This window comes from Mobula hypostoma, chromosome 15 (assembly GCF_963921235.1).
Source record: "Mobula hypostoma chromosome 15, sMobHyp1.1, whole genome shotgun sequence".
NCBI lineage: Eukaryota > Metazoa > Chordata > Chondrichthyes > Myliobatiformes > Myliobatidae > Mobula > Mobula hypostoma.
The window spans coordinates 28,032,533-28,046,690 of NC_086111.1; the positions used below are offsets into that span (position 1 = coordinate 28,032,533).

The following is a 14,158-nucleotide window of genomic DNA, read 5'->3' on the forward strand; positions in this document are numbered from 1 at the left end:
TTCATACCAGGAAACTAAATCATAGGAAGCCCTATTGTGAGAATAGGGCTCAACTTTCCTCAACCATTCAGAGTCTGTAAGTCCTGATGATTTATCTTGAGGATAGAATATGAAGCATTTTGATGGAACAACGAGGAATTATTTTGGAGACACCAGAGACTGAAGGTGCTGGAATCGGGCTAAATACACAATCGATTGAGGAACTGAACTGATAAGGCAGCATCTGTGGGAGGAAAAGAATTGTTGATGCTTCTGATTGAAACCCTATAGCACGACCTTTCTGCAAGTAACAGACTTACTTTGGTTCTGTTCAGAATTTTGATTAATCCAACCCTACTTTTTAATCAACCCATTTTCTTAATCATAGCGTCATTCAACATGGAAGGAGTTCTTGGACCAGGCTCACCACAGAAAACCTACTTACACTAATACCATTTTTCTCCCCACATTCCTAATATTGTCTTTTAGATGACACCTCCCTCATCTCCACACCAGGGTCAATTTACAGTGGCCAATTATCCTAACAACCCATAGATAAGTTATTAAGATGTGGGATGAAACTGGAGCATAGGAGCTACACAGTGAAAGGGAGAACCAGTAGATTCCACCCAGTTAAAACTCAAAATCATGCTTGAACCCAGGTCCCTGATGCCATAAAACAGCAGCTGTACTGGCTTCACTATAGTGCTGCACAGGAAGCACTTCATCACTATCCTGTTATTGCACTATTTATTTATTTATATTTGATAACTTCTAGTAATATTCATGTCTTGCACTGTGCTGCTTCTGCAAAACAACAAAGTCTAGTTCTGTGTTGTGCTATTCCAGTAGCAAAGGTAATAAATGCTTCCTTACACTACAAAGTTTTCATTTCATGCTGAAACTAAAGTATCAGTGACCATTTATCCTAGCTCAGTCCTTAACACAGAAGCTGAAACAAATCCACCAAGTAAGATACAAGCATCCATCTTTAATTCTCACCAAAATGGTGGCTTTTTGAAGGGGTGGGGGTGTGTGACAGATCAATCCTTCTTCAAATTGTAAAATTTCTAGTGCCCTGTATTTCCCTTTTTGTTTTCAGCTGTGTCCAGTATTGATCAAATTGAAATGCCAACTCTCTTTGAAAGATTTTTCTGTTGTTTGGAGTTATCTCTCAGAGTGCCCTAGCCAAAATCGCAATGGAATAAACAATATTATGTTAGTGCCAGCATGGCACTATGAATGTGAAAAATCAGTCTCCATATCAGAGATGTGCAATGAACCTCAGTAACATAGTGACCATTTATTTATTGTGATACAGTGCAAAATACACCCTTCCAGCCACACCGCCTAGTAAACCCCAATTTAATCCTAGCCTAATCACAGACAATTTACAATAACCAATTAACCTTCCAACTGGTATCTTTGGACTGTGACAGTAAACAAAAGCACCCACAGGAAACCCACATGGTCATGGGAAGATTACAAGCTTCTTACAGGCAGTGGTGGGAATTGAACCTGAGTCATCAGTATGGTAACACATTGTGTTAAGCACTATGCTACCGTGCTGCCCCTGCTGCATGAACAACTTGATGCAATGGTCAATAATTATGAAGAAGGCATATCAGTAATCGTACTTCATTCGGAGTTTGAAGGAATTTGGTTTGACGCCAATGACTTGTAAATTTTATATGGTGCACAGAATTGTGTCTAGTGTGTAATAGCCAGTTATGAAGGCTCCAGTGTACAGGATCGAAAGAGTCTGCAGATAGTCTAGACTCAGCCACATTGTTGAAGACACCAAAGGTCGGTGTCACCATTAAGATCCCTCACCATCCAGATCATGCCCTCTTCTGTTTACCACTATTGAGGAGCTGAAGAATAACATACAATATTTTAGGAACAGCTTCTTCCCCACCGTTATCAGATTCCCAAGTGGTCCACGAGCAGTACATCGCTATTCCATTATTGAACTATTTAGTTATTTATATTTGATAACTTTTAGTAATATTTATGTCTTGCACTGTGCTGCTTCTGCAAGACAACAAATTTCATGCCATACACCAGCCATTATAAACCTGATTCAGATTCAAAATCCCTGTCACATTGAAGAATAGTCTGGCTTTTTTCATCAACTGTCATTTAATATTATTATGGTCATTAAAAATGTATGTGCCCTTAAAATACCATAATAATTAAGCACATTGCCAAATTAAACTTTCTGATCCAAAATCAAAACATTTGAACACTTGTTATTTTAAATGGCAAAGACTTCAAAATTTATCATTTTCATTTACTTTTAATATTTGTGTCATATTTACTTCTCTCTATAGCTTTCCTATCCTTCATTTCCCTGCACTGATTTGACTTTACTCCCCACTCCTTACGGAGTGACCACAACAAGGATGTCATGGCATTGGGAGTCGATGTAGCAGTTGGCACACTTCATCACTATTCACCTCTACAGCTGCCAATGGAAGAATGGGCACCAGAGGAAAAAGACATGCAGACACACTCTGGCTCCTCCCTCAGTCACTAAATCTCAGCCATAAGGAGATGGACCACTGGCCTCTTCATTTCCAACTAATGTGGTCAATTCCACGTGGAATAGAAAATACTCTAAATATTTAGCATTCTTATTGTATGTCATTAAGTTAAAATATTAAAATTATTTTCTCTCTATACCAGAGCTGTCTTACTTGCTGCCTGGGATTCAACATCATTTGTTGTTGTTTTACATTTCCAACCATTGTAGTACTTCTGCTTCATATACAAATTGTATTAGAAACGTACTTTACTTTGTCCTTGCCATCATGTTATCAACTTATGTACCCAGCAGTGCTGAAACAGAAACTGTAAACTCAAAATATGCAGGAGAATGTCCAATTTCCTGAATTCACCAGGGGGAAGTCTTGCTCTAATAAGAGCTGACTTTTTGTTCCTCAAATTACTTTATAATGATAGAAAATTCAAATTATTGTAAGTAAATTAGATGAAGATTCCCTTGCCTCATTGTTTACACAACAACAAATCCTCATGGATTAGCAGAAAGCAAAACGAATGGTTTATTCTGCAAGCCCACCAGATGTCACTCCTTTAATCCATTTTTATCTCATCAAGGTATTGACTGCATGGATGAAAATTGAATGAATGAGAACCAGTGTTTAGTGAGAATTGCTAGGATTAAAGTAACCATCTTTATTTTTGAAACTGGATGCATATCCTAATGGTTCCTTAATTGACAATACATATGGAAACAGTCAACTACTATAGTCAAGTATGCTTAGCAAATGGAATGCATCTGGCCCGTTCCCTCCCTTCACAGCAGTTTACTCGAATGTTGGAAAGAAATCCGCTACCACAGTCCAATTCTGCTTCCTAACTTCAAAATTCTTTGTCTTTGTTCCTTTTGTTTTTACTCTTGAATGCATGTCAGAATCAGAATCAGGTTTATTCTCACTGATATATGTTGTGAAAGTTGTTGTTTTATGGCAGCAGTCCACAGCAATATATATATATATATAAATAGGGCAGTAGTATTCATAGAACATTCAGAAATCTGATGGGTGAGGAGAATAAGTTGTTCCAAAAACATTGAATGTGTGCCATTTGGTTGCTGTATCTTCTCCATGATAGCGGTAATGAGAAGAGAGCATGTCCTTGGCATTGGGGGTCCTTAATGATGGATGTCACTTTTTTCAGGCATTGCCATTTGAAGGTGACCTTTATGGTGGGAGGTGAGTGCCCATGATGGAGATGGCTGGGATTACAATCCTCTGTAACATTTTGTGATTGTACGCATTGGCACCTCCATGATGCAACCAGTTAGAATGCTCACCGCAGTACATCTGCGGAAATTTGTTATAGAATTTCTTGTATCACTCCAAATCTCCTCAAACTCCTAATGAAATATAGCCACTGTCATGCCTTCTTCCTAATTACATCAATAATCTTGAGCCCACGATACACCTTCAAAGATGTTGACACCCAGGAACTTGAAACTGCTTACCCTTTCCACTGCTGATACATCGATGAGGTGTGAATACTGAAGCATTCCGGGTATCTTTCAGCAGAGGTATGTACTCTAACTCTTAGACCATAAGAGCACCAGACCATGAGACATAGGAGCAGTCAATGGGCCATTTGTCCCATTGAATTTGCTCCACCTTTCCATCAAGGCTGATGCATTATCTCTCTTCATCTCATCTCCTGCCTTATCCCCTTAACTTTTGATGCCCTGACTAAGCAAGAACCTACTAACCTTCCTCTACAGCTAAATGTAGTAATGAATTCCATAGATTAACAACCTTCTGTCTAAAGAAATTCCTCCTCATCTTTGTTCTACATAGATCTGCCCTCTAGTCATTGACTCATTCACTACAGGAAACACCTTCTCCATGCTTACTCTATCTAAGTCTTTTAATATTCGATAGGATTCAATGAGGTACCACCCTCATTGTTCTAAACTCCAGCGAGTACAAGCCGTGAGCCATCAACTGCTCCTCATGAGTTAATCATTTCATTCCTAGAATCATTCTCATGAACCTCTACTGGGGCCTCTCCAATGACAGCAATGAAGAAAAAGAATTTCAGAGAAGTGTATACATTTCTCTGCATTAAATGTACGTGTTGAACCTACTGAACCTTTTCTTAGATGAGGGGCCCAAAGTTGGTTACAATACTCCATGCAGTCTGACCAATGTCTTATTAAGCCACAGCATTACATCCTTGCTCATGTGTTCTAGTCCTCTCAAAATGAATGCTAACATTGCATTTGCCTTTCCTAACATCAATTCAACCCTTTAAGTTAACCTTTAGGGGATCCTGCACAAGAACTCCCAAGTCGCTCTGCACCTCTGAATTTTGAATTTTCTTCCTGTTTTGAAAATAGCGTATGCCTTTATTACTTCTACCAATGTGCATGACCATACACTTCCATACACTATATTCCATCTGCCACTTCTTTGCCTGTTCTCCTAATCTAACTAAGTCCTTCTGTAGACTTGGTACTCGCTCAACACTACCCGCCCGTGCACCTATCTTTGTATCATCTATAAACTTGGCCACAAAGCCTTCAGTTCTATCATCCAAATCATTGACATATAATATGAACTGAAGCAGTCCCAATATAGATCCCTGCAGAACACCATTAGTTACTGACAGCCAACCAGAAAAGGCCCTCTTTATTCCCACTCTTTGCCTACTGCAAAAACTGAATGCTCTATCCAAGCTAGCATCTTTTCTGTAATACCATGGGCTCTTATTTTGTTAAGCAGCCTCATGTGTGGCACTTTGTCAAAGGCCTTCTGAAAATCCAAGAAAGCAATATTCCCTGACACTCCTTTGTCTATCCTGCCCATTATTTCTCCAATGAATTTCAATAAATTTGTCAGACAAGATTTCTCCTTAAGGAAACCATGCTGACTTTGGCCTATTTTATCATGAGCCACCGAGTAGCCCTGAAACCTCATCCTTAATAATGAACTCCAACATCTAGCCAAGCACTGAAGTCAGGCTCACTGGCCTATCAATTTCCTTTATTTTGCCTTCCTTCTATCACAAAGAATGGAGTGAGATTTGCAATTTTCCAGTCCCCCAGAGCCAATCCAGAATCTAATGATTCTTGAAAGATCATGACTAATGCATCCACAAGTTCCTCTGCTACCTTTTTCAGAACACTATGCGTAATCCTTCTGGTTCAGTGACATATATATCTTCAGACCTTTCAGCTTTCCAAGCACCTTCTCCTTAGTAATAGCAACTGCACTCAATTCTGCCCCCTGACAAGCTTGAATTTCTGGCATACTATTAGTGTATTCCACAGTGAAGTCTGATGCAAAATACTTATTAAGTTTGTCTGCCATTTGTTTGTCCCCCATTGCTACCTTTCTAGCATTGTTTTCCTGTGGTCCGATATCCATTCCCACCTCACTTTCTCTCTTTATAAACCTGAGCAAGACGTTTGGTATCCATTTGGATATTATTGGCTAGCTTACTTTCATGTTTCATCTTTACTCTCCTTATGGCTTTTTATTATCTTCTGTTTTTTTTTTAAATTTCCAAATGACCTAATTTCCCATTAATTTTGGTATATTGTATGTCCTCTCCTTTGCTTTTTATGCTATCTTTGACTTCCCTTGTCAGCCATGGTTGTTTCACCCTCCCTTTAAATTACTTCTTCATCTTTGTGATGTATCTATCCTGTGCCTTCCAAATTGTCCCAAGAAACGCCAGCCATTTCAGTTCTGCTGTCATCCCTGCAAGTGTCCCCTTCCAATCAACTTCGGCCGGCTCCTCTCTCATACAACTGTAATTCTATTTACTCCACAGTAACAATGACTTTAGTTTCTGCCTCTCAAACTGCAGGGGTGAACTCTATTATTTTATTATCACTAACTCCTGAGGGTTCCTTTACCTCAAGTTCCCTAATTAAATCTGCTTGATTACAGAATACCCAATCCAGAATTGCCTTTCCCCTAGTGAGCTCCACCACAACCTGCTCTAAAAAGTCATCTCATCGGCATTCTAAAAATTCCCTCTCTTGGGATCCAACAGAAACCAGATTTTCTTATCATAAAATTTTCCTTTTTTTATGTGCCTTTTCTATACATAGGATTATCACCCTTCCTTTTAATAAATATTTGATGGTGTCTTTTCAAGGTGACCTCATCACCTATGGTCACAGCAGCATGCTTGATTGCAGGTGTTTACTTTCAGCAGTTTCCATGGCAGTGACAGTATTTATATAGCAGATCTCCTAATCCCATGCTGTTATCCTCATTTTTCTCTTAACAATAATGAAAAGGTTACATAGCACCATATCAGCCTCTACTTCACAATAGGTGGCACACAGAAGTAAAAAATGAGACCAAAGTCTGGAAAATGTCAAAGAGATGATTAGAGAGACCCAAATACTTAGAAGAAAAAGACATAAAAGCAAGAAAGTTTATTTGAGAATTCAGCCTTCAGGTTTACAATTCATTTGAATAGAACCTTCCATTTTCTAAAATTGGATTTCTTACCACTCTGGTATTAACAATTCCTTATCTGCAATGCAGTCTCTATTACGTTTGCACCAATTACTGGTATTCCCTATATCCAATGCCAAAATAGTCATGGAACACCTTGCAATTACTGCTACCTCACTGTACCCAGAATTGACATCAGTTTTTTGCTATTAATTTCATTTAAAATAACAAAGTCCAGATTTGCACCAACTGCATTTATTATTCAAAGTTATCTTATCTATGGTGCAATTTATTAAAAACTTAAGAAAGAGAAGCTGGTAACACAATCTCACATTTGTTGACCATTTGGACAATGACTACAGTTTACTTAAGACATACTTAATGTGACCAGGCTTAAAATGTTGCAGTCATTACTTACTAGATTGTTAAAATTGAATGAAAATCAGAACATTTGATTTTATCTTATGTGAAACACCTATGTAACTGAATAACAGCAAATACACAATGAATGCAAATGGGGTTGCATTTTCCTTTACTTCTCTGACAATGTTAAATCAACACACTTACCATTGAAATGTATATTGCGGATGTACCGCAGGAGGTCTTCTCCACTAATTGGGTCCATTGCAGGACAGATGCCAATGTAGCCAGGGCACAAATTTTTGTGCATGTTCTGCAGTGCGTGGGCCATGGCATATACAGCGTCAATCACAAACTGAACTTTACCTTCCTGTTGGTATTGGGAGTGCAATCCAATCCTTTCTTCTCCTGTAGGAAGGGAAATTCAACAGTGAAAAATAATTGTCACAAAATGCTCATCCTATAGAGTACTATTTTTGTAAGCTAGAAGATCAAAGATATAACTTGACAAATAGTTAATAGGATTGCATTCTTCAGTCAGATAGTTTAGTGTACGATTTTTTAAAATTAAAACACAATGGATATTCACTGTGAAATGAAACTATTAAACATAAGTCTATTGTTATTGACACTATGATATAGAGCTCTATTAAGACTACGTTCTATCATGGAATAAAATGTTTACAACATTTGTTCTAGGATATAATTGATGTACAAGTGTCTTCCAGCACATGATTTCAATAAGAAAGGTAATGGATGACACCATAAATCAGCAAGTTGTTCTGTTATGTCTCTCCTCTCACTGTGAAAGGAAACACCACTGTGAAAGGGAAGAGAGAGAGAGAAAGAGAGAACTATCAGGTCAACAATCAGTTTTTGTTGTACTGCAGATTAGGGTCTTTAATGGGGGCTTTGCTGTTGCTTGCTTGGTGGGTGGAGGGTTCAAATATTTTTTGTGGAAGTAGGTGGGGGTGGGGAGTCGGGGGTTTGGGTTTCTAAAGTCTTACAGGTAACTGTCACACATTCTTTGGAGCACTCTTCTGTTTTTGTGGATGTCTGCGAAGAACAAGAATGTCAGAATGCGTATTGCATACATTTCTCTAATATTAAATGGAACTACAGAACTATTGAACTATTGTGATAAACAAGAATTTCTGCTGGAATTCAACTCAGGGCATGAATGGCATTTAGCACTGTTTGCTAAACCCAAGGACTAATGGCTCAGATGTATTATCTCCATTGAAGGTAAAACCTGTCTAAAATTGTTTCCAGTCATTGAAGATTATAAGCTATATTATGGTGAAAAAGTAACATGATTGGATATAATGTTGTGCATCCTGACATGGTTGATAATTCAGTACGTTTTGGAAGAGTATAGTAAGTGACAGATGAAGTATGCAATATACATTCAACATCCACGTTATTAGGTAGATGTGTACACCTGCTCATTAGTGCACATAACTAATCAGTCAGTCATGTGGCAGCAACTCAATGCATCAAAGCATGAAGAAATGGTCAAGTGGCCATCACAGTTGTTGTTCAGATCAAACATCAGAATGGGGAGGAACCATGATCTAAGGGACTCTGATCATGGAATGATCGTTGGTGCCAGACAGGGTTTTTTGAGTATCTCAGAAACTGCTCATCTCCTGGGATTTTCACACATATCAGTTCTAGAGCTTACAGGAAAATGTGTCAAAAAAACACCCAAAAAACAAAATCCAGTGAGTAGCAGTTCTGTGAGACAAAAATGTCTTGTTAAGGCGATACCTAATAAAGTTGCCACCAAATGTATATTGGTCTATTATGGCTATAGGTGCAATAGCAGATTTGTTGCAGACCTTTCTTTTAGCCTCAGATGCTATGTAGAGACAAAAAGGGATTTGTGAATGAAGATACTATCCATTATTGAAACATTTCATGGTATTAAATACCTCCACTTTGTCTTTTTTCTGTTTAGAGAAGAGCAAGTTTATTTATTCCAGCCTCAATGTATAAATCATTTCTACAAATTTCATTTGATTCCATGTTTGAGCCTTCATTTGAATAACATATATTCACTCTTATACAAGATTCCTAAATTCTCAGACATTCATCCAGAAAGGAAGAACTGACTGATTCCTCTGAACCAGGAAGATTTCTCCCTCGTTTAGTCCTTTCCCTGGGAATTAGCAAATACAGTCAGAAAAATGGAAGGTAAGTCCTCCTTCTTCAAGTGAGAACATTTCTTCAGTTTGAAAAACTTGAAGTGGCACTAGGCCATCATATTATGGAGCTGTGGTGGAATTACTTTCTCACCCAGAGATATTGGAAACTCCCAGTCTCCTAAGCATAATCAATGCTCTCGTTCTATTACCACCTACATTTTAAATCATTCTAAACCCCAGCAGAAACAAAACTCAATGCTGGCTGAAATTGTGATCTTAATATGGGCTGACTTTAAGTGGCAGACAGGAAATGGAAAACGGTTACTATGCATCACTGACAGACAGCAGGACAGAATGCCATTGGACATGGCACTTGGTCTTAGCTGTGACATCAGACTGACAGGGTTATTTTGCAGTGCTTGCATTGCTGCCAGACTTCTTGATGGCTCCTCAGGCAAGGATGGATCCATTAACTTAGATTAGAATAGGCCATCATCCATCTATAATGTTCTGCTTTTGAAGTTTCTTCTGCAATAAAATGTTGCAGTAGCAACATTAACCATATATCATGTGATGATTAAGATCGATACTGGATGTTAAGCCATATCCATATAACATGGATACCATCCCATCCATTAAAAAGCCTAATCATTTCTAACAATTGATTTCCTGCAGTTAAAGTATAACATGGAGCAGTTGTGCCAGAATATCTCTTAAGCCCTTAAATCAGTAGCTCAGTAGCCATTTACCACAAATATCCTTCCCCGCCCCCACCCATCAAGACAAATGGTCTCCAAGGTATTACTGTGCACTGTGATTATTGAGTGTAGCCAGTGAATAACTAATTTATGGGCAGTGACTAATATAATTCAATGATTATGATTTGACACAACGAATTAGAAAGATAAGTCTGAAAGCCACACCTGTCACTTTAATTATTTAACAAAGGAAAGAGAAAAACAATAAAATATACTGGCTTCAGCAAAACTCAAACTATTTCTTATTGAAGTGAAATCAAATATCTTGGTGAATACAAGCATCCTTTGACTTTCAATTTCGCAAACAATATGCAAAACTAAGAGTGCAGACAAATTGCAATAATCGTCATGGGCCAAAGCAAAGCAACAAGGTCTGTAGATTTTATAGGCTCCATAAGCCTATTAAACTGAGCAGCTCTTTTAGATTGGCATGGATTTATCTCAAGGCCCGTGACTACTCCTGAGCGTAGGTTAAACAACTAAGCCAAAATTGGTGGTGCACGGAGCATTTTAAATGAATGACCCTATACAGTTTAATTCCTGCCTCTGTGATCATTTGCTGCATGCTGACTTGGAATGCTTGAGTTCCTTGATACAGTGTATGGAGACATCAAAGGCTGAGCATTCCTGGACTCATCTCAGACTTGGAAGTGTCCATGTGGATAATCAAGGTATTCAGATTTGACAAGGGCACTGTTACCCTACTCAGTATTTATCCTCAACCGACCTTGCAAATCTGCTGTACTTGCAGCTCCAACAACTTTGATGTCTAGTCAGTCTTACAGAGTATGGCCTCTCATTTACAGCCATGATTTTAACCCATTAATTGTCAACCATTGAGACTCTCAACACAAATTTTAGCAGTTCCGCTCGTGATATCACAGTGATGCAAAGGGTTGAAATGTTGCCTCACAACTCCAGCCACTGAGCTTGGATTGTGACCTTTAGTGGTTTCTGTGTGGACTTTTAGTGCTTGCTCTGTGACTGTGTGGGGACCCTTTGGTGCTCCCAAATCCCAAGTCCATTGCAATTGATAGATTACTTGGCAACTGTAAGTTAGCACAGTGCATGTGGATAATAAGAGAATCAGAGGGAAATTAATAGGCATTTGTGAATAGGTTACACGGAAATAAATATGGAACTGTAATCAATGGCAATGCTATGACAGTTGGAATGAACAATGGAATGAATGGCCATTTTCAGGTTTAAAATCACTGGCATATGCATGTCATGAAATTTGTCGCATTGCGGCAGCAGTACATTGCAATACATATTAATAAAAGCTATACATTATAATAAGTATATACAAAAAAGAAATTCAAATTAAATAAGTATTGCAAAATGGGAGAAAATATACTTAAGTAGTGCTCATAAGTTCATTAACTATTTAAAAAGCTGATGACAGAGAGAGAGAGAGAGAGAAGCTTTCTTGAAACATTGAATGTGTGTCTTGCGGCTCCTATACCACCTCCTTGACGGTAGAAATGAGAAGATGCTGTATCCTGGGTGATAGGGATCCTTTTTGAGGCATTGCCTTTCTAAGGTATCCTGGATGCCGGGCAGGCTAGTTTCCATGATAGAGCTGTCAGAGTTTACAACGTTCTGCAGCTTTTTATGATCTTATGCAGTGGCCCCACCATACCAGATGGTGATGTAACCAGTTAGAATGCTCTGCATGGTACATCAGTAGAAACTTGTGAGTGACTTTGGTGACATACCAATTCAAAGTAAATCAGGCTTAATTGTCATTTAAATCATACTTGGATATAGCTAAATGAGACAGCGTTCCTCAAACTCCTAATGAAATATAGCTACTGTGGTGCCTTTTTTGTAATTACATCAATATGTTGGGCCCAGGATAGATGCTCATAGATGTTGACGCCCGGGAACTTGTAACTGCTCATCCTTCCCACTAAGAGGACTGATGTGTGTTTCCTCAACTTCTCCTTTCTGAAGTCCACAATCAATTCCTTGGTCATATTGATAATGAATGCAAGGTTGTTGCTGGTACACCACTCAACCAACTGATCTATGTCGCTCTTGTAGGCCTCCTGATCACCTTCTGAAATTTTGCCAATAATAGTTGTGTCATCTGCAGAATTAGAGATGTAAGGAATCATTATGAGGAATGATACAGGAATCATTGTAAAGAATGGTACAGGATACAAATAATGTGCTGTTTGGCCCATTCTGGGAGATAGATGTAATAGGCTTTACGTGTTTACAGTATTTATATTTGGTATTATAGATAATTTAAGTGATTTTTGATGCAGTAACTGATGCAATAATATTTTAGAATCCAGATGGTTCCAATAGTACTTTGAACAGAACATAACAATAAATACTAAATCACCATTGACTTATGGGGATTATATGATAATTTTTTAAAAGGTTACTCAAGCAGAGACAGCATAGTTCAAAAACCTCAATACAGACAACACTGCTTACCTGAGGAGTTGCAAAATATCATTGGCAATGTACCAAAGAAACTGGCAGCTATCCACTAGACAGATAAGTGAATCAATGTCAATGTCCTATTCCAGGCCAACATCCCTAACACAAAGGCTCTGATTACATTCAACCTGTGCTAAGGGGCAGACAACATAGCTTGTATGCCTCAAAACCAGATTAATGTGACAGAAGCTCTATTCCAAGTTCGATCATGGGAAGAGGTAGCACCGAGACAGAGAAAAGGATTCATTTATGTGCTGAAAACTTCCTCTCGAAACAGTAACATCCCTGTTGACTCTTCGGAATTTTAGCCCATTCTGCTTAAAGTGCAGAAGGACCATTTGGAATGGTACTGAGAAAGTTGAATCCATGCATCAGCAACAAACAGAATCCTACTACAACTGGAGGAAGAAGGCACTACCACATCTACCCTGTCAGGAATCATGTGCAAATTTCTATGTCAGGATTCTGTTTATTGACTATAGCTCGGCACTTAACACATCATTCCTTGAGTCGTGATCAAAAAGCTATAGAACCTGAGCCTCTGTACATCCTGGTACAACTGGATTTCCTAACCAGAAGACTACAACCTGTGTGAATTGGAAATAACATCTCCGGCTCACTGACAATCAACACTGGCACACCACAGGGACATGTGATTAGCCCACTGCTTTACTCTTTCTACACCCATGACTGTGGTTAGCTGTAGTTCAAATCCCATATATAAATTTGTTGATGATGCATCCACTATTGGCAGCATTTCAGATGGTGAGGAAACAGCAAAATGTAAGAGTTGGTTGAGTGGTGTCGCAGCATAAACCTTGCACTCAACATCAGCTAGACCAAAGAGTTGATTGTGGACTTTAGAAAGGGTAAGTTGAGGAAACACAAACCAATTCTCATAGCGGGATTGGAAGTAGAGAGAGTGAGCAATTTCAAGTCCCTGGGTGTCAATATCTCTGATGTCCTATCCTGGACGCAACATATTGATGCATCTATAAAGAAGGCAAGACAGCAGCTATATTTCATTAGAAGTTTGAGGAGACTTGGTTTGTCAATTGAAAACACTTGAAAACTTCTATAAAGGTACCCTGGAGAACAATCTGACTGGCTGCATCACCATTTAGCTTGGGGATGAGGGGTGGGGGGGGGGGCTACCACAGAGATTGAAGTAAGTTGCAGAAACTTGTAAAATTAGTCAGCTCCATTCAAGACACTTTCAAGGAGCGGTGCCATAGGAAGGTGGTGTCCATATGAAGCATCCCCACCACCCACGACATGCCCTCTGTAACTGTCAGGAAGGAGGCACAAAAGCTTGAAGGCACACACTGAGTGATTCAGGAACAGCTTCTTCCTCTCTGCCATCTGATGTCTATATGGACATTGAACCCATGAACACAGCCTCACTACTTTTTTATTTCTGTTTCTCGTTTGCAGCATTTATTTTAATTTAACTATTTAATAGAACTAGTTACACTTAACGTAATTCAATTTT

The 14,158-nt window shown here is 38.7% G+C and overlaps 1 protein-coding gene across 2 annotated transcripts in view; it reads right to left on the reverse strand.

Annotated features, from left to right (window-relative positions):
• The window catches only part of LOC134356766 (metabotropic glutamate receptor 7-like), an 854,194-nt gene that overhangs the window by 329,338 nt on the left and 510,698 nt on the right, over nt 1-14,158 (reverse strand). For both annotated transcript variants that reach the window (XM_063067868.1, XM_063067869.1), the window contains exon 6: nt 7,515-7,715. In XM_063067868.1, the coding sequence (XP_062923938.1) occupies nt 7,515-7,715 (201 nt within the window). The remainder of the gene's footprint in view (nt 1-7,514; nt 7,716-14,158) is intronic.